This window comes from Gallinula chloropus (genome assembly GCF_964237585.1).
Source record: "Gallinula chloropus genome assembly, chromosome: 15".
In the NCBI taxonomy this organism is placed as follows: Eukaryota; Metazoa; Chordata; class Aves; order Gruiformes; family Rallidae; genus Gallinula; species Gallinula chloropus.
The window spans coordinates 18,364,616-18,387,184 of record NC_140100.1 but is presented as its reverse complement, the minus strand read 5'-3'; the positions used below and the strand labels follow the sequence as shown (position 1 = coordinate 18,387,184).

General features: G+C 49.1%; 2 protein-coding genes across 2 annotated transcripts; one reads left to right on the top strand and one right to left on the bottom strand.

Annotated features, from left to right (window-relative positions):
• Positions 1–267: 267 nt before the first annotated feature.
• Positions 268–1,185, bottom strand: LOC311197489 (olfactory receptor 14A16-like; the record flags this gene model as incomplete). Its single annotated transcript, XM_084271253.1, has 1 exon — positions 268–1,185. One exon carries the CDS (start codon positions 1,183–1,185, stop codon positions 268–270), a length of 918 nt encoding a protein of 305 aa, XP_084127379.1.
• An 8,977-nt stretch (positions 1,186–10,162) lies between these two features.
• On the top strand, positions 10,163–11,086 carry LOC311197488 (olfactory receptor 14A16-like; the record flags this gene model as incomplete). Its single annotated transcript, XM_084271252.1, has 1 exon — positions 10,163–11,086. The coding sequence occupies one exon, from the start codon at positions 10,163–10,165 to the stop codon at positions 11,084–11,086; it is 924 nt and encodes a 307-aa protein (XP_084127378.1).
• Between the last annotated feature and the right edge of the window lie 11,483 nt (positions 11,087–22,569).

Sequence of the window (22,569 nt, the reverse complement as noted above, 5' to 3'; positions counted from 1 at the left end):
AAGAAGGAATAATCATTGTGCTTTGGAGGCAGACCTGATGTAAAGAGAGAACAGCTCGTCATTACACAGTCTCTGGGTCCCACAACATCAGGAGATTCTGAATTAGGAATGGGATGAATTTGTCCCCACGTTATTATAGCTTACATAAACTAGGAGGAAAAAACCCACAAAATTAAAACCCCTTGTAAATATAGACAAAGTATAAGAGGAGTTAAATGGACCGAATTATGCCGAAGAAGATGAGCAGTAGGTTATTGCTGCTTAGAATCATTCAGTCCTCAGTTTCCACATGGCATCCTTGAGCTCCTGGTTCCTCATGCTGTAGATGAGGGGGTTCACTGCTGGTGGAAACACCGCATAAAGAAATGCCACTAACGGGTCCAGAAATAGGGAGGAGATGGAGTTGGGCTTCAGGTCGGAAAACACGCCAGTGCTGAGACACAGGGATACCACGGCCAGGTGAGGGAGGCAGGTGGAAAAGGCTTTGTGCCGTCCCTGCTGTGAGGGGATCCTCAGCACAGCCCTGAAGATCTGCACATAGGACACCACAATGAACACAAAACACCCAAAACCTAAACAGACACTGACCACAATCAGTCCAGTTTCCCTGAGTGAGGTGTCTGAGCAGGAGAGCTTGAGGATCGGGGGGATTTCACAGAAGAACTGGTCAACAGCATTGCCATGGCAGAAGGGGAGGGAAAATGTATTGGCTGTGTGCAGCAAAGCACAGAGAAACCCACTGCCCCAGGCAGCTGCTGCCATGTGGACACAAGCTCTGCTGCCCAGGAGGGTCCCGTAGTGCAGGGGTTGGCAGATGGCAACGTAGCGGTCATAGGCCATGACAGTGAGAAGAAAGTACTCTGTTGTGATCAAAAATACAAAGAAAAAGAGTTGAGCCCCACATCCTGTGTAGGAAATGGCCCTGGTGTCCCACAAGGAATTAGCCATAGATTTGGGAACAGTGGTGGAGATGCAGCCAAGGTCAGTAACAGAGAGGTTGAGGAGGAAGAAGTACATGGGTGTGTGGAGGTGGTGGTCACAGGCTATGGTGATGATGATGAGGCCATTGCCCAGGAGAGCAGCCAGGTAGATGCCCAGGAAGAGGCAGAAGTGCAGGAGCTGCAGCTCCCGTGTGTCTGCAAAGGCCAGTAGGAGGAAGTGGCTGATGGAGCTGCTGTTGGACATCTGCTACCATCAAGTGTGGAGACCTGTCAGAGGAGGAAATGGCACGGTGAGAATTTCGGGAACTCTTATTTGAGGAAAATCTATTCCAATTTTAATGGAATACCCTCAGGTTGACTTTCTGTATTCAGGAAGACTTTTGGCAGGTCCCTTTTGTAATGGTCTTGTTTTGTGCTGGCTTGATGGTGCCGCTGCTGGGAGCAGGATCAGCTGTGGCTCTGGAGAACTTATTCCTGCCTTGCAGCAAGTAAATAGAAGGATGGTATGATCTCAGACTAAATCCCCTGTGGAGAGGAATGAGTTTTTCAGCACTGTCACTCCAATTGCACCCAAGGGCAGAGCAGAGCTTTGGAGCTTTGGTTTTCTCCTGCCTGTACCTGAGGAGTCTTTCTTCTGTCAGAACTCCCTGACATTGCTGCTGCAGTGCCAGTGAAACCTTCCCCTGAGTGCAGAGTGGGGACAGCTGCTCTGTCCATCAGCCCTGGGCTGAGCTGCCCTGTGCTGGACGCTCTGTGATCACACCCTTGTGTTCCTTGTAGAAGAAACTGAACCCCACAGAGAGCTGAGGAATCCAGTCTCACAGGGCAGAGCTCCAAAGCCCTCCTGCGGTCTCATCCTATCAAAAGGAGGATCTCAGCTCCCTGCTCCCAGCCAGGGACACACAGGGCTCAGTGCAGCTGCCCACACACAGGTGATGAGCAGTATTGCCATGGCCTCAGTGCTGAGTTTTCTTCTGCATGGGGCTCCTCTCTGGGGCACAAGAGTCCCTAGGAGAGCAGTGCCATTGTGGGAGGCAGCCTGCAGCCCACAGACACAGTGAGAGTGCCAGCCCCACCAATGGGCCCAGAGCCCCAGGTAATGGTGGGACAAAGGCAGCAATAATAGGAGGTGAAACAGAAAGAAATGCTCCAGCCAGGGCTGGAAAGACAGGAACAGACAGACAGGTACTAAGGGGTTTTTCCTCACTGGGGTTTATGCTTCCAAGGAGAAGAGTCAAACTGAAACACTTGCAAGTCTTTTCTCAGAGGCTGTGCTGGGTGGCAGAACCTGGGGGGTTGCTGTGATAAAGTCTCAGGGCAGCAGGGGATGTCAGGGAGGTACCAAATCCCCACTGCTGTGACATTACTGGGAGCATCTACCTCTCCTTACCTGACAATGTCTCTGCCGCCTGGAGCTGTCCCTGCAGCTGCTTCTCTTTGCCCATGTCACCTCCTGCTCTGTGCTCACAGACCTCATCCAACCTGCCCTGTGCTCAGCTCTGCTCTGCAGACCCCTCCTGGCATCAGGGCACTGCCCCGGGGAACCTCTGTGTGTGCAGTGCTCAGGAAAAGCTCCAATGTCCTAATGAGAATCAAGTTATCACTGCCTATTCTCAATGGGAGAAATAATTTCTTATCTACCACAGTCAGCACAGCCCACAGGAGAGGAAAAACAAAGCAGACTTTGGAAAAAAAATCTCTGGATGTTCTCGAAGAGCAGCTGGAGCTGGGACCAAAGCTGACTCATGCAGGACTTTCTTACAGTTGGAAGACCTTACACTGCCCTTCCCAGGGTCACTTTTTCAACCCAGAGGTGCTGTGTATACTAATGTGGGAAGCACTTTAGCCAGGCTGAGTACTGACCCTGGCAGCAGCAGAGTCCCTTCCCCAGCATGCAGACCCTGGGGCGAAGGGACCCTGTACACAAGGACAGCCCTGGCACCCCTAGGTGCACATGCTGCTTCACACCTCTGCAGCCATATCCAGGAGAAGACAGCTGTCCTGCCCTGTCCCTCTGATGGGACAGAAGGGCATCCCTTCAAGGCAGCACTTCCTGGTCCTGTAGAGAACCTGTCCTCCTGACAGACCCCACACACTGTCCCATGTCCCAGATTTAGGAGATCCCTCCAGGAACAGAACCTGCATTGCCCTGCACCCACAGACATACCAGGCAGAGTGCTGTGGAGATTTCTCCTCCAGTGAGCTCTCAGCATCTGTCAGCTCTCTCAGCCTCACAGGTCTCCCCTCGGTGCCTACAGGCAGTGTCCCCAGCCCTGTGTGCTTGGCAGAGGAGCTGCTCCTGGCCAGAGCTGTCTCTTGTCAGCGCTGCCGGGTTGTCATGAGCTCCCTCCATCCCAGGAGCCCGTCCCAGCTCAGCAGGAGAAGACCAGTTCTTGTAGGCTCCCTCCTGGTGTCTCAGCCCTCATGGGGATTGCTCTGTGATCTCATCTGTGAAGTTCCCTCCCTCAGCTGGGGAGAAATCCTTGTGTCCAGTAGAGTCGATTCTCCTGATACAACCAGATCTGGGCAGGAGAATCACCATTCCTTGCCTCTGCATGAGAAAGGACCCCCAGTCCAGGGAGGTGACTCTTTCCCCCTGTGAAAGGAAGGGGTTTAGGTGAACATTTGGGGATTTCTTGGTGTTTCACAAAAACAAAATGAGGAAAAACAAATCCACAAAGCTCTGCTCTGCTGTTCAGTGAAGTGGGGACCACACTCCAGAAATGATCATACATATCAAGAGACAGACTTTCTGCTGCAAGGACACACTGACCCCTGGAGAGCTTACTCCTTTGCAGGCACATGGGAGCTGCAGTGGGTTTCTCAGTGCTGTGCTGCACACAACCAATACATTTTCCCTACCCCTCTGCAAGGGCAATGCTGCTGACCAGTTCTTCTTTGAAATCCCCCAGATCCTCAGCCTCTCATTCCCAGTTGCATACCCCAGGGACAATGGTCTTCTTGTATTTAGTTCCTGTTTAGTTTTGGGGTGTTTTGTGTGACACCTATGGAGGTTTAAGGCTGGGAACATCTTTTGGCCCCCTGAACCCCATGTGTTTGATATCTAATGCTGGACATTTAGCACTTTCGAAGGTGGATGCTGGTAGAGACAGAAACACTTCTCAGTCCATTTTAGGACCATTCCCATGGCTAGGAATGTCCTGAGCTCAACGGGAACCTGGTCTGCTAGTGCGCTACCCTGTGAGGGTTCAGAGCAATAACATCTTTCAGCCCTTGAGAGTTTGTTTGGAACTATTGCTGGACATTTATTAATTTGGAAGCTGAAAGCTGGCATAAGCTGAAAATGATGTCAGGCACTGTAAAACTGTTCCCTTGGAAAGGAAACACCTGAGCTTCAAGGTTACTGCTGCTGCTACTGCGCTGCCTGGGGAGGTTTTAGGTGAGGAATATCTTTCATATCTCCCAGTTTTTGTTTGGGAAATATTACTGTACACTCAGGAGTTCCACTGCTGGACACTGGTAGAGGATAAAAATGTCACCAGGCATGGTTAGGACCATTCCCACCACTAGGAATGCCCAGATCCTAAGGTTACTAGGGCTGTTCATGGGCTACCTCGGGATGTTTCTTGCCAGGACCATCTTTTATCTCTTGCACATTTCTTTAGGGAGTTATTGCAGGACATTTAGCAGTTTTGAAGATGGACACTAAAAATTACATCAGGCAGTATAAGGACCTTTCCATTTGCATTAAAATCCTTGACCCCCAAGGATACTGGGGCTGGTTGTGAGCTATCTATCTGCTTAATTTTCAGTTAAGGAACATCTTTTAGCCCTCACATCTTTTGTTTGGGAGCTATTGCTGGGTGCTAGTAGAGCTTGAAAGTGACATCAGACACTGTTACGACCAGTCCTTTGGCTAGGAATGCCCCGAGCCCCAAGGTTACTGGTGCTCCCAGAGCACAACCTGGGGAGGTTTCAGGACAGTAAGATCCTTCATCTCTCACAACTTGTGATTGGGTGCTGCTGCTGGATATTTAATATTTTTGAATGTGAATGCTGGTAGAGCCTGAAAATGACGTCTGTGTCATTAAGAGGGTTCCCTGGGCTAGGAATGCCCTTTGCCCCAAGGTTACCATGGATGTCAATGGGTTACCTGGGGACATTTCTGGCCAGGAAGCTTTTTCAGCCCTGGCACCTTTTGTTTGTAACCGATAATAGAGGTGGGAGATTCTCCCTGGCCCTTCTTTTGTTATTAATGTATTTATAGAATTAGTAACAAAAGGGGTGACAGGGAGAATCTTCCACCTTTATTGGATGTGGGGGGAACCATTGTGACAGAGGATGAAGAAATGGCTGATGTTCTTAATGCCTTTTTTGCCTCAGTCTTTATTAATATGACCACTTGTCTCCTGATACCCAGACCCCTGAGTGGAAAGGTGGGGAAGGGAAGTAGATGGAAGCCCCCACAATCCTAGGGGAATTGGTAACTGACCTGCTCAGCCTCTTTGATCAGCACAAGTTGATGGCTCCTGAGGCTACTGAGGCAGCTGGCAAAAGTGCTTGCCAAGCCACTTTTCCTTATTTACCAGCAGTCCTGGCTGACCAGGGTGTTTCTGCTTGACTGGAAGCTGGCACATGTGACATCCATCTACAAGAATGGCCAGAGGGAGGACCCAGGGATCTACAGGCCATCCAGACCCCCTTCTACGACAAGGTGACCTGCTTAGTGGACAAGGGGAAGGCTGTGGTTGTGGTCTACCTGGACTTCAGTAATCTCTTCAACACTCTCTTACACAGCATCTTGCTGAGAAACTAGCCACCTATGGATTAGATAGCTATACTCTTTGCTGTGTTAGAAACTGGCTGGATGGCTGGGCCCAAAGAGTTGTGGTGAGCGGGGTTAAATCGAGCTGGCAGCAGGTCACAAGTGGTGTTCCCCAGGGCTCAGTGCTGGGGCCCGTCCTCTTTACCATGTTTATTAATGATCTGGATGAGGGGATGGATTGCACCCTCAGCAAGTTAGTTGGCAGACAACAAAATGTTGTGTGGGAGTGTCTATCTTCTGGAAGGCAGGAAGGCTCTGCAGTGTGACCTGGACAGGCTGGATTGAAAGGCAGAAGCCAACTGTATGGGGTTCAACATGGCCAAATGCCTGGCCCTGCACTTTGGTCATAATAAGGCAGGTAGTGTTACAAGCCTGGGTCAGAGTGGCTGCAGAGCTCCCTGGAGGAAAAGGATCTGGGGGTGTCAGTGGACAGGAAGCTGAACATGAGCCAGCACTGTGCCCAGGTGGCCAAGAAAGCCAACGGCATCCTGGCCTGTATCAGAAACAGTGTGACTAGCAGGAGTAGGGAAGTGATAGTTCTGTTATACTCAGCTCTGGTGAGGCTGCACTTTGAGTGTGTCCAGATTTTGGCCCCTCACTATAAGAAAGAGGTAGAGATGCTGAAGCATGTCTACAACTACCTGCAAGGAGGTTGTAGAAGGGTGGAGGTTGGTCTCTTATCTCAGATAACAAGCGAGAGGGAATGGCTTGAAATTGCACCAGGTGAGATTTAGGTTAGATATCAAGAATTTCTTTCCTGAAAGGGTCATTGAGTATTGGAACTGGCTGCCCAGGGAAGTGGTGGAACCACCATCTGCTGAGGTATTTAAAAGGTGTGTAGATGTTGTGCTTGAGAACATGGCCTAGAGTAGACAGGGTTAGGCTGTGGTTGGACTTTATGATCTTAAAGGCCTCTTCCATCCTTAGTGATTCTATGATGCTATGGTACACTTCCAGGAAATTCCTGTTCTCTCATGGTGGGAAAACATTGCCATTTCAGACAAGCAGTTGAATGGTTCAGCAGATGAAAATATGCTTGTAATTTTTTTACAATTTCCAGGAGAAAAAAAGAGAAAGAAATAGTTGTGCAACTTTCCAGGCAGACATGATGCAAAGAGAGCACAGCTGGTCATTATTTAGTGTCTGCGCCACAGAACACCCAAGATACTGCATTAGCAGTGGGATGACTGTGGACTGTGTTATTACAGCTTAGACAAAATAGAAGGAAAAAAACCCCACCAAACAACTATAAAACCCACTAAATACAGACTGGTCCTAACGTGAGTGACAGGGCCAGCGACATGCAGATGATGATCAGTTTATTGCAGCTTATAAACATCCAGTCCTCAGGTTCCACACAGCATCCTTGAGCTACTGGTTCATCAGGCTGTAGGTGAGGGGGTTCACTGCTGGTGGAAAAACTAAGTAAAGGAATGCCATGACCAGGTTCAGTTCTCTGTGGACACTGGACAAGGGGCAATGGCCTCAAGTTGGAGCACAGGAAGCTCCACAGCATTATGTGGGCGAATTATTCACAGTAAGGGTGATGGAGCACTGGGACAGGCTGCCCAGGGGCATTCTGGAATCTCCTTCTCTGGAGATATTCAGAACCCGTCTGGACTCCGACCTTTGCAACCTGTCCTGGGGAACCTGCATTGCCAGGGGGGTTGAACCCAATGATCTTTCAAGGTCCCTACACCTACAATTCTCTGAATCTGTGAATCTGTAAATAGTGAGGAGATTGAGGGGTGCTTCAAGTAGGCAAACATGGCAGTGCTGACAAAGAAGGAGACCACTCCCAGGCATGTGGAATAGGCGTTCTGCCACCGCTGCTCTGAGGGGATCCTCATCACGGCCCTGAAGCTCTGCACATAGGACACTGTGATAAAAACAAAACACCCAAAAGCTAAACAAGCTCAGACCACAATTTCACTGAGGTAGGACAGTGAGCAAGAGAGCTTGAGGATCTGGGGGGTTTCACATAAGAACTGGTCACAGGCACTGCCTTTGCAGAGGGGCAGTGACAGTGTATTGGCTGTGTGGAGCAGAGCATTGTGAATAGAAACTCTGAGACAATATTTGTAAGAAGAAAAATAAAAATTAGCAGCTGCTTTTTGCCACCAGAGAAAGGAAGGAGAAAGCGTAAGGAACTTTGAAGACAAGGTCAGTGAAGGAGGAGGAGAAGGTCCTCGAAGCCCCATAACAGAGATTCCCCTGCAGCCCATGGAGAAGACCATGGTGAATGAGGCTGTTTCCCCGTAGCCAGTGGAGGGTGATGTGGAGCTGTGATTCTACCTGTAGCTTTTAGATGTCCCCATGCTGTAGGCAGGTTGAGACACGAGAAGGAGGCTGTGACCTCATAGGAAGCCTGTGCTGGATTAGGTTTCATGGCAGGGCTGTAGAGGACCCATGCTGATGCTGAAGGACGGCGCCAAATTAAAGTGACCCACCCTGGAGCAGTTGGTGATGATCTGAAGCCATGTGGGAAGGACTCACATTGGAGGGGTTCATGGAGGACTGTCTCCTGTGGGTGGGACCCAGTGCTGGAGAACAGGGAGATTGTGAGGAGTCCTTCCACTGAGAAGGAGGAAGGAGCGGCTGAGACAATGTGTGCTGAATTGACCCCAACCCCCATTCCCTGTCCTCACGTGCCACCCAATTGTAAGAGAGAATGGGAGATGGCTGATGGAACTGCTGCTGGACATTTGTTTGGCAGCCAGTCTCATGGGGAGATATGGAAAGGAGATTCTCCTGCCCAGCTCTGGTTTGATCAGGAGAAAGGACTCTGATGGACACAAGGATTTCTCCTCAGGCGAGGGAGGGAACATCAGTGAGGACTTCAGTGTCTTTCCAAGTAGGTACCCTGAACCTCCAGGGAAACCTCAAAGGAGCCCAGAAGGGATGGGGTATGTGACGCCTTCACCTTCTCCTCTGCTGTGAGCTGGGCTGGGCTCCTGGGACAGTGGGAGCTTATGAAACATTACAGCACTGCAGAGAGACAGCTCTGCCCAGGAGCAGCTCCTCTGCCAAGCACACAGGGCTGGGGACACTGCCTGTAGGCACCAAGGGGAGACCTGTGAGAGCTGACGGATGCTGAGAGCTCACTGGAGAAGAAATCTCCACAGCACTCTGCCTGGTATGTCTGTGGGTGCAGGGCAATGCAGATTCTGATCCTGGAGGGATCTCCTAAATCTGGGACATGGGACAGTGTGTGGGGTCTGTCAGGAGGACAGGTTCTCTACAGGACCAGGAAGTGCTGCCTGGAAAGGATGCCCTTCTGTCCCAGAAGGGACAGAGGGACAGGGCAGGACAGCTGTCTTCTCCTGGGTATGGCTGCAGAGGTGTGAAACAGCGTGTGCACCCAGGGGTGCCAAGAGTTGTCCTTGCAAGCAGGGTCCCTGTGTGCTGGGGCAGGGACTCTGCTGCTGCCAGAGTCAGCACTCAGCCTGGATTCTGAGCTTTCCACAGAGATAAAGACAGTAGCTGTGGCTGGAAATTGTGAGCCATAGAAGGAGAGCATAGGGTCCTTTTGCTCTCAAAATGTGCTTCATAGACCTAGTTTGTTCCCAGTTCCAGCTGATCCCTGGAAACTACCCAGGGTCTTTTCAAGAACACCAAGGATGCATTTTCCACTTCAGGGAAAGAGACTTTGATTCACATTTTCTTTCTTCTGCAATGGGTGTGAGGAGGGAGCTGAGCTTTTCTTGATAACTTTGCAGAAGGCAGTGCAAATTCATTGGTCATTAGGACTTCTCAGAGTTTCTCCTGAGCCCTGCACACACAGAGGTTCCCCAGGGCAGTGCCCTGATGCCAGGAGGGGTCTGTAGAGCAGAGCAGGGCAGGTTGGATGAGGTCTGTGAGCACAGAGCAGGAGGTGACATGTGCAAAGAGAAGCAGCTGCAGGGACAGCTCCAGGCAGGAGACATTGGCAGGGAGGGAGAAAGAGCTGCCCCTAGAAATGCCCTGGCAGTGGGGATTTGGTACCTCCCTGACATCCCCCGTAGTGCAGACACTGATGTTCTACAGCCAGGGTACATCACAGAGCACCCAGCACAGGGCAGCTGAGAGCGGGGCTGATGGACACAGCAGCTCTTCCCACTCTGCACTCAGAGGAAGGTTTCACTGGCACTGTAGCAGCAATATGAGGGGGGTCTGGGAGAAGAAACACTCCTCAGGTACAGTCAGAAGAAAACCAAAGCTCCAAAGCTCTGCTCTGCCTTCAGGTGAAACTGGAGTGACAGTTCTGAAAAGCTCACTGAAATGCAGTGGCACACTCAAGCCAGCACAAAACAGACCTCCCAAAAGGGACCTGCCTAAAGTCTTCCTGAATCCAGAGTCAATGTGAATTGGAAGAGGTTTTTCTCAAAGACAAGTACCCTGCCTTCTAACTGTGCCTTTTCCTCCTTGGACATGTCTCCGCACTTGATGGCAGCAGATGTCCAACAGCAGCTCCTTCAGCCAGTTCCTCCTCCTGCCCTTTGCAGACACACGGGAGCTGCAGCTCTTGCACTTCTGGCTCTTCCTGGGCATCTACCTGGCTGCTCTCCTGGGCAATGGCCTCATCATCATCACCATAGCCTGTGATCACCACCTCCACACCCCCATGTACTTCTTCCTACTCAACCTCTCTCTTACTGACCTTGGCTGCATCTCCACCACTGTTCCCAAATCCATGGCCAATTCCTTATGGGACACCAGGGCCATTTCCTACACAGGATGTGGGGCTCAAGTCTTTTTCTTTACATTTTTGTTCTCCACAGAGTACTTTCTTCTCACTGTCATGGCCTATGACCGCTACGTTGCCATCTGTCACCCCCTGCACTATGGGACCCTCCTGGGCAGCAGAGCTTGTGTCCACATGGCAGCAGCTGCCTGGGGCAGTGGGTTTCTCAATGCTTTGCTGCACACAGCCAACACATTTTCCCTCCCCCTCTGCCATGGCAATGCTCTTGACCAGTTCTTCTGTGAAATCCCCCAGATCCTCAAGCTCTCCTGCTCAAATGCCTACCTCAGGGAAACTGGAGTCATTATATTCAGTGACTCTTTAGCTTTTGCATGTTTTGTGTTCATTGTGGTGTCCTATGTGCAGATCTTCAGGGCTGTGCTGAGGATCCCCTCGCAGCACAGACGGCACAAAGCCTTTTCCACCTGCCTCCCTCACCTGGCTGTGGTTTCCCTGTTTCTCAGCACTGTTTTCTTTGCCTACCTGAAGCCCCCCTCCATCTCCTCCCTATTTCTGGACCTGGTAGTGACATGTCTTTACACGCTGGTTCCACCAGCAGTGAACCCCCTCATCTACAGCATGAGGAACCAGGAGCTCAAGGATGCTGTGTGGAGACTGAGGAGTAGATGTTTGTAAGCTGCAATAAACTGCTCATCTTCTTCTGTGCATATCGTTATCCCTGTCACTCATGTTAGGACCAGTCTGTATTTAGTAGTTTTCATAGTTGTTTTGTTTTGTTTTGGGGTTTTTTTTCTGTTTTACCTAATAATAACATGGTGCATGTTCATCCCATTGCTAATGCAGTATCTCCTGGTCTTGTGTGACCGAGACACTGCGTAACGATGAGCTGTGTTGTCTTTCCTTTAGGTCTGCCTAAAAGTAGCCACTTTTTTTTTAAATATATATATTTAAATAATTTCCAAGCACATTTTCATCAGCTGAATCACTCGACTCCTTGTCTGAAATGGCAATGCTTTCTCACTGTGACAGAATGGGAATTTCCAGGATTGGTACCCATGGTAGCAGAAGAAATACTCACCTTCCCCTGTACCTGCATTACCGCCAGTCTGTCTCTTTCTTCTCCCTCATCATTCAGGTGTTTCCACCTCTCCTGATGATATGGCCATGCCTAAGGACATCTTTTCAGCAGAGTAGATGGATGTATCCGCACAGGATTCCACCTCACCTTGCTCTTTCGTCTATCAGATTCCGCTCAGCTCTCCGGTGTCTCCTTTGAGCTTCAGATGTCTAATGAACTGTTCTATTAGAAAGTCACTGTGTTGATCAGTCACCTTTCCTGGAGAAAATCTCCTCTGAAAGCTGACCCCCTTCACACGCTGCTTGGCTGTAGCAGGCAGCTGAGGAGAGAGATTTCATGGTTATTAAACTGTGTCATGTGTAACTGTTGTTTGTTGTCAGAGAAATCTGTCTGTGCCTGTGAGCAGAGATGATGCCAGGAAAAGTGTTGGGAGTCCCAGGAGCCCAGTGAGGGAACTGCTGGGCTTGAGGAAGAGCAAGGTTCTCCAGACAGGGTTGGCTGCTTTTCCTGCCTGTCCAGGTCTCCTTAGAGATCTGAGTCCAGTCTGGACCAACATCTATTGCAGCATGCTGCTTAACTTTCTTCCATGATCTGAGATATGACAGAAACTATTTTTCCTATGAAAAAATCCTGAATTGTGAAATTCCTTTGCAATTTTCCTCACTCAAATAAAACCTCTCCAATTAGTTATACAAGTCTTGTTTTTCTTAAAGACAATTATGTGGAGAGACATGTTTGTAAGGGATTTCTGGATGTTTATGAGCCCCATGGTACATTCTCTTCTGAGTCCAGAGACCACAAGATACCAAGAGAAGAGTGAAGAAACCTCTCAAGAAGTCCAAGTCAGGAACAATGCCCAAAGCACCTTGGAGCATTAACAGGCCCCTGGGAGCCATTGCTGACAAAGCCTCCCCATGGTCTCATTACAGCAGACAACTGGAGTCCATGAGGACAAACACAGGCAAAGCACAGGCAGCTCTGATGCTGAGGACACCCTGGCTTGGTTCTGATGAAGCAGAATTGCCAAGCGCTGACCCTCAGCCCCTGGGCAGGGAGATCCTGACCCTCACCTGTGTCTTAGGGCTCTTCCATGGGATGTGGGCAGTGTAAGGCCAAGGGAAGGACAGGGATATGACACATGGTGTCCTACACTGGGGTGGGTGCAAGGAGGCAACAATGCTCCATGGCCACAAGGATAATGTATTTCTCTGAGGTCTCTGGCAGGGACATCAGCCATAGCCAAGGGGAAAAACCTCGTTTCTATCCGGCCCTTTCAGCATGGCCGGCACCCTTGGCCATCTGCACCACAGCCCGTGCCACACTGCCCCACGCCTGTGCCTGTTTCCCTGCAGGCTGCAGGCACCCAATGCCCTTCCCTACTTTGTTCTCACCCCACATTGCCTCTGCCTGTACTGCTGTCTCTCCCTCCTCACCAGCTGTTTCCACAAACACAAAGCCAACAGCTCATCCACACTTCTTGCAAATAACATTTTACACCATAGCAACACACTCAGAATGATATTTCTTTATCCTCATGTCCACTTCGACCTTCAAAACTGCAGTTTCATGTCGACTTCCTTTCTTAAGTTTTTTCAATGTAGCACAGAGAGGACTTCCCTCAGCCTCCCCCTCCCCAGGCTACAGAAGCCTCTGTCTCTCAGCCTCTCCACACAAGACCCCTAACTGTATCTTTCAGACTTTCTCTGACCATGCGAGATTTCCTCCCCATTCCATCAGACTGGGGAACCCCACACTGGGACTGTCTGCACACGAGGTGGCCTCACCGGTGCTGAGTCCAGAAGGACCAGAAGGGCCCTTGTCTGCGTGGCCACACTCCTGCCAGAGCAGCCCAATGTGCCCATGGCCAGATTCCTGTTCAGCACCTCAGACTGCTACAGCATCTCCTGGAAATCCCAAGTTCCTCTCCTTGCTGTTGGTTCTGCACCAGTCCTGTCTGAGCCTGTCTTGATGTGCAGGTGTTGTGCTGGAACCTGTGGTTATGGTTTCACCCCATCCGAGAGCTGAGCACCTCTCTCTCTCTCTAAGAGACTCTGGGGTGGGATTGGGAGTGGGGGAAATGGAGGGGAAAAGAAACCAAAGAAACCCAGACCTTGTTGGTTGAGATAAAGACAGTTTACTGGCACAGCAGAGAGAGAAACAATAGGACTTTGAACTGAAATATACAGAATTTCTGATGCACAGTGTAGTTTCTCGCTGAACCTCACAGCTCAGACCTCACAGCTCAGAGCCGCCCCGAAGCCAGATGATCCCAAAAAATCTCACATCCCAGATCTCCTCCTCCCCCCTGCCTCCTTTTATGCTGACCATGATGTATTTGGCATGAAATACCCTCTTTGACGAGGTTGGGTCACCTTTCCTGGCTGTGACCCCTCCCAGCTCCCTGGGTGCCCCCTGCCTTCTTTTCGCACAGAAATATGAACAACTGAACAGTCTTGACTGCTTGGCAACAGTTATCAGCACAGCTCTCATCCTAAGTCCTAAACACAGCACTGCACTGTCTGCCAGAAAGAATATCTCTATTCCTCCTGAAACCAAGACACCTTTGTAGACAACAAGTGCAACACAACACTGTGCTCACTGCTGTAGTCATACATTATGGATAATCCTGTTGGTCAGTTGTGGTCATCTGGGCCTGTTCAGATGGCTCTTCAAATTTGTGGTACATTAAACAAAATGACAGCAACAAGTGTCAAAGAACCTGGGACTCTACTGCTGGACATCTAGCATCTTCAAAGGTCGATTATGACATCAGGCTCGAAAATGACATCAGACATTTTCAGGACCATTCTCTGGGAATGCCCTGGGATCCAAGCTCAATGATGATACTAGTGTGGTACCTGGGGAGGTATCAGGACAGGAACATCTTTCAACCCTTTGCACGTTCTGTTTTGCTCCTCTTCCTGTACCATTAGAAGTTTTGAATGTGGATTCTGGTAGAGCCATAAAATGACGTCAGGCCCTGTTAGCACCATTCCCTGTTTGGGAATGCCCTGATCTCCAAGGTTACTGGGGCTGCTGCCTTTTTCTGTGGAGGTTTCAGGCCACAAATATCTTTCATCCCTCACAGCTTTTGTTTTAGATATATTGCTGGATGTTTAGCATGTTCGAAGGTAGATGCTGGTAGATATGGAAAATGACATCAGGCACTTTTATAACCCTTCCCTTGACAAGGACAGGCATGAGCCCCAAGGTTACTGGGTCTTCTCCACTCACTCATGAGGATTCAGGCCAGGAACATCTTTCATCTTGCACAACTTTTGTTTGTGTGCTATTACTCTACATTTAACATGTCTGAAGTTGGACTCTGGTAGAGTCCAAAAATCATGGCAGGTACTTTGAGAACAGACACTTGGAAAGGAAAGCCCTGAGCCCCAAAGTTACTGGGGCTGCCATTGTTCTTCCTGGAGAGGTTTCTGCTCTTGGACCTTTTACTTGGGAGCTATTGCTGAACACTGAGCAGTGTCGAAGGTGGACACTGTTACAGCCAGAAAGTTACGTCAGGCAGAATTACATCCACTCCCATGGCTGTGAAAGCCCTGACCCCCAAATTAATGGGGCTGGAATAACTGGAGAGGTTTAAGGCCATGAACATCTTTCATTGCTCACACCTTTTGTGTTGGATGAATTCCTGTACCTTTAGCAAGTTCACTGGTAGAGCCGGAAAATGACATCAGGCACAGTTAGGATTATTCCATTGTCTACGACAGCCCTGAGCCCCAAGGTCACTGGGCCTTCTAGTGGGCTACCTTGGGAGGTTTCAGGCCAGGAAGATTGCTAGGCCTTCCCAACTTTTGTTTGGGAGCTTTTGCTGGACAATTAGATGATTCAAAACTAGAAGCCGGTAGAGCGAAACACAGATGTCTTGCATTGTTATCACCATTCCATTGTCTATAAAAGCCCTGAGCCCCAGTGTTACTGGAGCATCTTTTGGGCTACCTGGGGAGTTTTCAGGCCAGGAATATCTTTCATCTCTCACAGCTGTTGCTTGGGATCTATTACTGGACGTTTAGCATTTGTGAAGGTGGACGCTGGTAGAGGTAGAAAATGACAGCAAGTACTTTTAGGAATATTCCATTGTATATGAAAGCACTGAGCCCCACGGTTACTGGGGCTGCCTTTAGTCTACCTGGGGAGTTTTCAGGTCAGGAGTATCTTTCAACCCTGGCACATTTAGTTGGTGAGCTATTGCTGTACCTTAAGCATGTTCAGAGGTGGATGCTGGTAGAGCTTGAAAATGACGCCAAGCACAGTTAGGGGAGTTGCCTTGGGTTCGAAAGCTTGAACCCCAAGCTTACTGGGGCTTCTAAGTGGGCTGCCTTTGGAGTTTTCAGACAAGGAACATGTTTGAACCCTCACACCTTTTGTTCGGGAGCTATTGCTGGACATTTAGCAGTTTCCAGTATTGAAACTGGTAGAAATGGAAAATGACATCAGGCGATGTTACGACCGTTCCCTGTGCTAGACAAGCCATGAGCCTCAAGGTTACTGAGGCTGCCAGTTGGCTGCCTGGGGAGGTTTCAGGCCAGGAACATTATTCCATCATCATACCATTTGTTTGTGAAAAAGAATAAAGGTGGGAGATTCTACCTGGCCCTCCTTTTGTTATTAATACATTAGCATTATTAATAATATTATTAATGATATTATAATAAAATTATTAAAACATTAATAAAAAAGAGAATCAGGGCGAATCTCCCAACTTTCTTTGTTGTGGGGGGGATCCATTGTGTTTGAAGATGAAGAAAAGTCTGAAGTACTGTTGCAGTTTTGTGAGGCTGTGCTGCTGAGACAGTTTCTTTAAGCAGCAGTTACAGTTTCCTGCCAGCCTAAACTATAAACAACGAGCAATTCAAGGCCAAAGTCGCGGCCCAAGAGACAGTTGAATGCCTCTGAGAATCACATCGAGGAGAAAACAACCCGGAAGCAGCTGTATTTTGCCACCCATCGTCCCCAGTCCCTGCCCCTCCCTGTACTGCGAGTGGGGGGAAAGAAGGGAGCATAATCCTGAATAAAGTCTGCTAAGAAGGGAGTGTGTGTGGGGGAAGTGTTTTAAGATCTGGTTACGTTTGATTTAAGATCTGGTCGTGCTCTCAACTCCGTTTTCTTCAATGTTCTTTGTAGTTGTAGTGTAGTGTAATAAAGTAGAGTAGTTTGTCTCTTCTTCACTTTGTGTTGAGTCTGTTTTGCCCACATCATTGACAGAGTGATCTCTCCCTGTCCTTATTTTGACTCCTGAGCCTCTTAATATATAATTTCTCCCCTGTCCAACTAAGAAAGGGAGTAATAGACTGACTTTGGTGTGCATCTGGCCTCCAGCCAGGGCTAAACCACGACAATAGGACAGTGGAACCTGTGTAGCTCATGCTGGTTTCTTTGAGGGATTGCAGTCTGCTTGGGACCAGAAGAGGAACTCCTCCCTGCTGTGAGCTACGGCTTTGTTCTGCTTGCTGCCTTGTGGGGAGGAATTGCTGTCTCCTTCAGAGAGTGAGGCATGAGCTGATTGCTGTGTCTGGTGGATGTAGATGTGGATAGTTATTTAAATGTCTATTTGACCAGAAAAGGGCTGAGGAATCTGTTGAAAAGCTTTTATTTTAATCCTGACTTGGTCAGGCCCCCTTTGGCATGTGGTGGCAGGGGGGCCTCAGTGGCTGCTGCCCTTGGGTCGGGCACCCTTTGGCGTGTGGGCCCCATGGGCTGCTGTCCCTGGCTTCGTGCCCCCCTTGGGGTGTGGCTGCCTGTTTGTACAAGATACACATACAATTGGTTTAGGCAGTGATGCTTTTGGAGAAAATGCATCCTGAGAGAAGTTCAACCTTCCTACAGCACATTTCTCTTCCAATAGCAGAAAAATCCTTTGTGGCCCACAGGTGATATGACATTGTTACAGGACAGGGACTCAAATTCAACATACTTTTTGTGATTTATGCCTTTTGGGAATTGTAGGATTTTAGTTGTTTGTCAAAAACCTTGAGAAGCAGAAGAATTTGTCCTGAAGTTTAAAATTTGAACTTCAAGTCAGTATTTTTGGCTGGTGAAATATGAACCAGATGGTTACAGAGTGATCACTTCAGAGCTCAGTTCAGTTTGCTTAATACTCTGGATTATCTGCAGCAAACTGTTTTTGTCTGTCACTTCACAGTTCTTAAAATGGTCTCTATATTTATCCTGTGTCTAATTTTGGCGTATTAAGCAAATTCTTGTAGTTGTGCTGTACTTAGGATAGACTTCTGTTTCTCTTTGGCAGCTGGTGTAGTGCTGTGGGAGTTAGGAGGGCTGTGGTGCTCTCCCCTTGATGTGTTTTTAGTTTTGCCAATCAGTCAAGGGCTTGTTACCTTCTCCTGCTGTCCAGGTGAGGAGGAGTTGTGGGCTGCCCAGGAAGCTGGGACGGGGCACAGGCAGGACAGAGGTGCCAGAGTCACCAAGGAAGCGTTCCCTCCTGTGATGTCATCACAAGTCAGCCAAGCAGCAGTGTCAAGATTGGAGGCGGCCTGGGCTGCAGTGATCATCCCACCTTAATCCCCAGAATCGCTCCCTCTCTTCTAACACCTGGCATTATTGCTGGTAAGAGCAGTCCCATGAGGAAATAATCTGTAGCATTTCATAGCAAGATCGTCACGGCAGCAGTAAACCTTCCCCTGTTTGTAACCCAGTGAGAAGGCTCTGGTTCCTCAAGTAGCCCCAGGAAAAAGTGACAGGCAGCATGCCTGTCTGATGAGAGGAAGGAGAGAAAGGCTGCCTGTCTCTGGGTTCTCAGGGCATGGGTTTTCTGAGCTGCCTTGAAACAGCCTTCGGCTTTGCTTTTGGTCCCCAACTCATCCCATTCCATAACAGGTCCTGGCTTCCTCTGCAGAAACCCTCAGAGACACCAGCAAGCAACGTTCACAGCAACATTTCCTCTGCAGGTTTTCCTGCCGGCGTCTGACAGGAGACTGCTGCTTTGCCATCTGGCAGAGGGCTGGTGAAGTTGGCAGCTGCCTGGCCAATAAGGTCTGTCAGCTGGGGTCAGACACACGCTCCTGGCCAGGCAAAGGCTCCTGCCGAGTGCCTGAAGTTTGAGCAGCGGGGGGTTGACTTTTCACTGGAGGCAGCGCGGTTCCGAGGGGTAACTGCCACACGCTGGGTGCAGTTCCCTTCAGGCTCAGTGCTCATCTCACTGAGTGCTGCTGTCGCAAAGGGCCTCACCCATCCTGAGGTGCCCAGCAGTGCAAATGGCTTCAAGGAGAGGCAAACGCCTTCCCCAAGCTCATTACAAGCAGGCATTTTCTGCCAGCTGTTTAGTCCTCGTACTTGCAGCACATCTCATCCTAGTTCAAGAGCCATTCTCGCTTAACTTGCATAGAGACTGACTCAGGACAGTCTAAATTTCTGTCTTACTCCTTGCCATCTGCCCAGGACAAACTTGGGAGTCTCTTCTGTGAGGTGAAGTTCTTCCACCTCCCTGGGGCAGGTGCTGGGGGGGCAGCTCCACCTTGCCTTTGTGTTGGGATTGTTCACACTGGAGAGAGAAGGTGGCTCCTGGCAGTGTAAGACAGCAGTAGGAAGTATTCCTTTCAACAGGTGAGACACCTGTCGATACTGCAGACAGCATATGAAAAAGCAAAGGCCAGGATTATTATTCAATTATTCAAAATAACTTATTTTCTAAGACAATTAAAAAACCAATTTGTTTTATTTGAAGGAGAGAAAAAAATGAAACAACAGGTTTCAGTATTATGAGGTTTGGTCCTGGCCAGAGTCAAGCTGCCAGAGATGTCCTCAGAGGTGAGCTGAGTTAGCCTGAGCTGTTTGCCACACCACCTGACATCTCTGCCCCATCCAAGGGAACAGCTCCAGGACAGCAGCTGTCCTGTTCTCAGTGACCAACTTGGGGCTCGAAGGGCTGGGGTAGCAGTAAAATATGCGACTCTGAATCCTGAGGTCGTGAGTTGGAGCCCCGAGCTGCATTGCTAATTCACAGCAGAGTCCTGAGAGACATTCTGCTCTTCTACGGGAACTCATTGCCTCCTTATCTCCAAGGCAGCTCAGCTTCTGGGGTTCAACTGTGCAGCTCCTTTTATGAAAATAACTCTAAGTTTATTTAAAAGTGCTTAATTTTATGCCAAGTTCTTATCTCAATTCCCCCCTTTTCTATTTCCTTGCAAATTATTTTGCAACTTCAAAGTCTACTCTCATTTTCAAGTGGTTTAACAGAACATTTTCCTCTTAATCCATGAATCACAATGAGTGGACATCCACATGCTATGATAGTGATTTGACAAGAGGCTTTTCCTTTGCATGGATCAAAACATAAATTCCAATTTAGAGCTCTATAGCTTACATCAAAGTTTCCTAATTTCAAGGCAATTGTATAATTTCTTGTTACAATTATGGGGTTTCAAACTTGAGACTGGTTCTATTCTCTAATCCTTTATTCTTGTGACTGTACAATGATGTCTGGATACCTTTTTTTAGGGAGTCGTGCAGATTGCTGACCAGGCAAACACCCAACTCCTTCATTTTCTTTACCAGACACACAGACTTTCCCAAATTTTCTTCTGGTGGGTATTAAGCTGTGGGTGTTGAAGAACTTCAGTAGAAACAAGTGATTAGATAGCCATAAATACCGTATCATTAATCTTATTCCTTCATAACAGTAATTAACTAACACTGACATACTGCTTGTACTAAATTCTGTTGTACTTTAACATTCCCTTCCTTTGGTTTTTATTGCATCCGTGCAATATGGCTTACTCTTATCTCCAAACCTCTGAGATGTACTGCTCAGGTTAGAAAAACATCCAAGAAGGCATTAAAAATTGTAATAAACAGGCAAACTGCAATAACGATGAAATCGAATAAAATTTCTAGTGTCATTTTTACCCATGTAGCATCTCAAGGGTAAAAGAGACTTTATAAATTCATTTGGTAACTATAAAAGGCATTTGGTTTCCTGATCGTCTCCATCCAAGAGTCTTGTTTTTGCAGGCACATAAATGTCTGGAACTGCAAGAATTCTGCCAGAAAGAAGTTCTGCTGGGGAAACTCCTGTAGGTTGCTTTGGAGTATTTTCATGTCCCACAAACCAAGATCTGTTCAACAGCAGCAGTTGCACTGACACCTCATCAGGAATCGTCGTACTCCCCTGGTCCTGTTCCCTCCCCGCAGTGTCTCTTCTGCTCCTGCCCACAGGCAGTGAAAGAGCCAAAGGGGCACAGTGAGAGCCCCGGACCTACCGTGTCCTGAGAGAGACCCAGGTATGTGGCTCTGCTGCCCTCATGGACCTGTGCCCCCTGCAAGGGATGGGGGAGTCCTTGCAGGGAGTGAAGTTGTTGCTGCTCCACAACATGCCCTCCTCTTGTCAAAAGTGGGGTTTTTTATGACCTAATTAATCCTCCTACCTTCTCCCAGTGATGGGTGACCCAGCCTTGAACCTATGTGCAAGTTTGACTCAGTTGATGACAAAATGGGTTTCTCAGCAGTGCTGGAGAAGGTACCGAGGGCTTTCCCAGCACCACCAGCTGTGCGTGGCACCTGGGGACAACTGGCCTTGTCTGTGCCTGGGTGTCCTGGGACACAGGAGCCAGCAGTATCTGTGGGTGATGCTTTGTTCAGTGTGTATTGGGCAGAAACCAGTGGGCCAAGCCCCTTTTGCCCAGTCAGGCAGGCCCATGGGGTTCGATATTCGGGGTGCTGACACTATGGTGGTTTCCCCTTCAGTGGCTTTTGAGGGTCTCGGTGTGTGAGAGGTGATGCTGCCTCGCTGGGGCTGTGCCGGGTCCCCTGAGCTGCAAAACTCCTCTTGATTTCTCCCAGCTGAGATGGTCTTTAATGTGGATAGGGGTGAGCAACTTGGTCCTCTTAGTTCCTCGGGGCTTTTGGATCCAAAACTCCCTCGCTGCGTGTGCTGCTGTGCGTAGGTGCTGGGCTTTTCTGGCCAGAGAAGCCAAGAGGGAAGGTGTGTGTCACAGTGCAGTACAGGAGCAGATCCTGTATTGGCAGGGACAGTGCCCAGGATTTTGCAATTATTATGTGCCTCAGAAAAAGGGTCTTTCTGTTAGAGCCCAAACTCTTAGCTGGAGATGCTCTTACCTAGCGGCCACGTCCCGACTCAGCCCGCTCCTCCTCCCATCGGCAGAGCTAAGCCAGGTTGGATGTTCATACTGTCGTAGGCAGGCACAGCAGAAAACCTTCACAGACCTTGAGAGAGCCTGCGACCTTAAAGGAGGATCAAGACGTTCTCATAATCCAGAGACACTTTGTTCAGGGGTGCAAAGAGGTCACTTGCAGAGGCAGCAGAGATTGGGCAGAGCTGCGGTGTTTCCTGAGGCAAATCAAGCCTGAGCTTTATTTGCCCCCCACAGGCAGAGGGAAACGCCGAGTGTGTTTGTGAGAAGCCAGAGCTGGTGCTTGGGACACAGGGAGGCAGGGCTTCCTCCCAGGAAAGGCTGTCCTGGTTAGCACAGACCTGCTGTAGACCAAGCCAAGTGTAAAGGTAAATCCTCAAAGAGACAATATTTGGGGCCTTTCCATGTGTGATGTGTGAGGACAGGATGACATCTCAGCTCTGTGCTAGCATGCACAGACAGGTTATTGGAAGGTTAGAATGAAAAGGGATTCATGAAAAATGAATGCTGGGTATTGCTGAAGATGTTCTGAGAGCCTCTCATCTCGGTGCGTTGGGTTCTGAGGCAACTGAGTGCTCACCAGGGATGAGCTGCTCTTTGCATTTTTTCTGTTGAAATGGAAAAGTTTTGCAGCTTCTTAAAAGCTTCAGACTCGAGTCTGGGAAGAAATAATAAAAAGGGCAGTTTTTTCTTGTCACAAGTCTTCTATCAACAAAGTGGTACCTGCAGCCAGGTGTCTTGATAGCAGCCAGCAGCACGTGCAGCTCAGCTCTGTGTGTAACTTCTCCGTCCCACAGAGTCGCTGCAGCACAGACACGTGCTTGGTGCGCGTGGGCTCTGCAACGATGTGGGATCATCTGGCTCAGAGTTGCACAAACAGGTTTCGGTGATGTCCAGAGCACCAGGCGACTCCTGGGGGGCTGTAAAAGCGACTCAGCCTTGGATTGCCTTGAGGC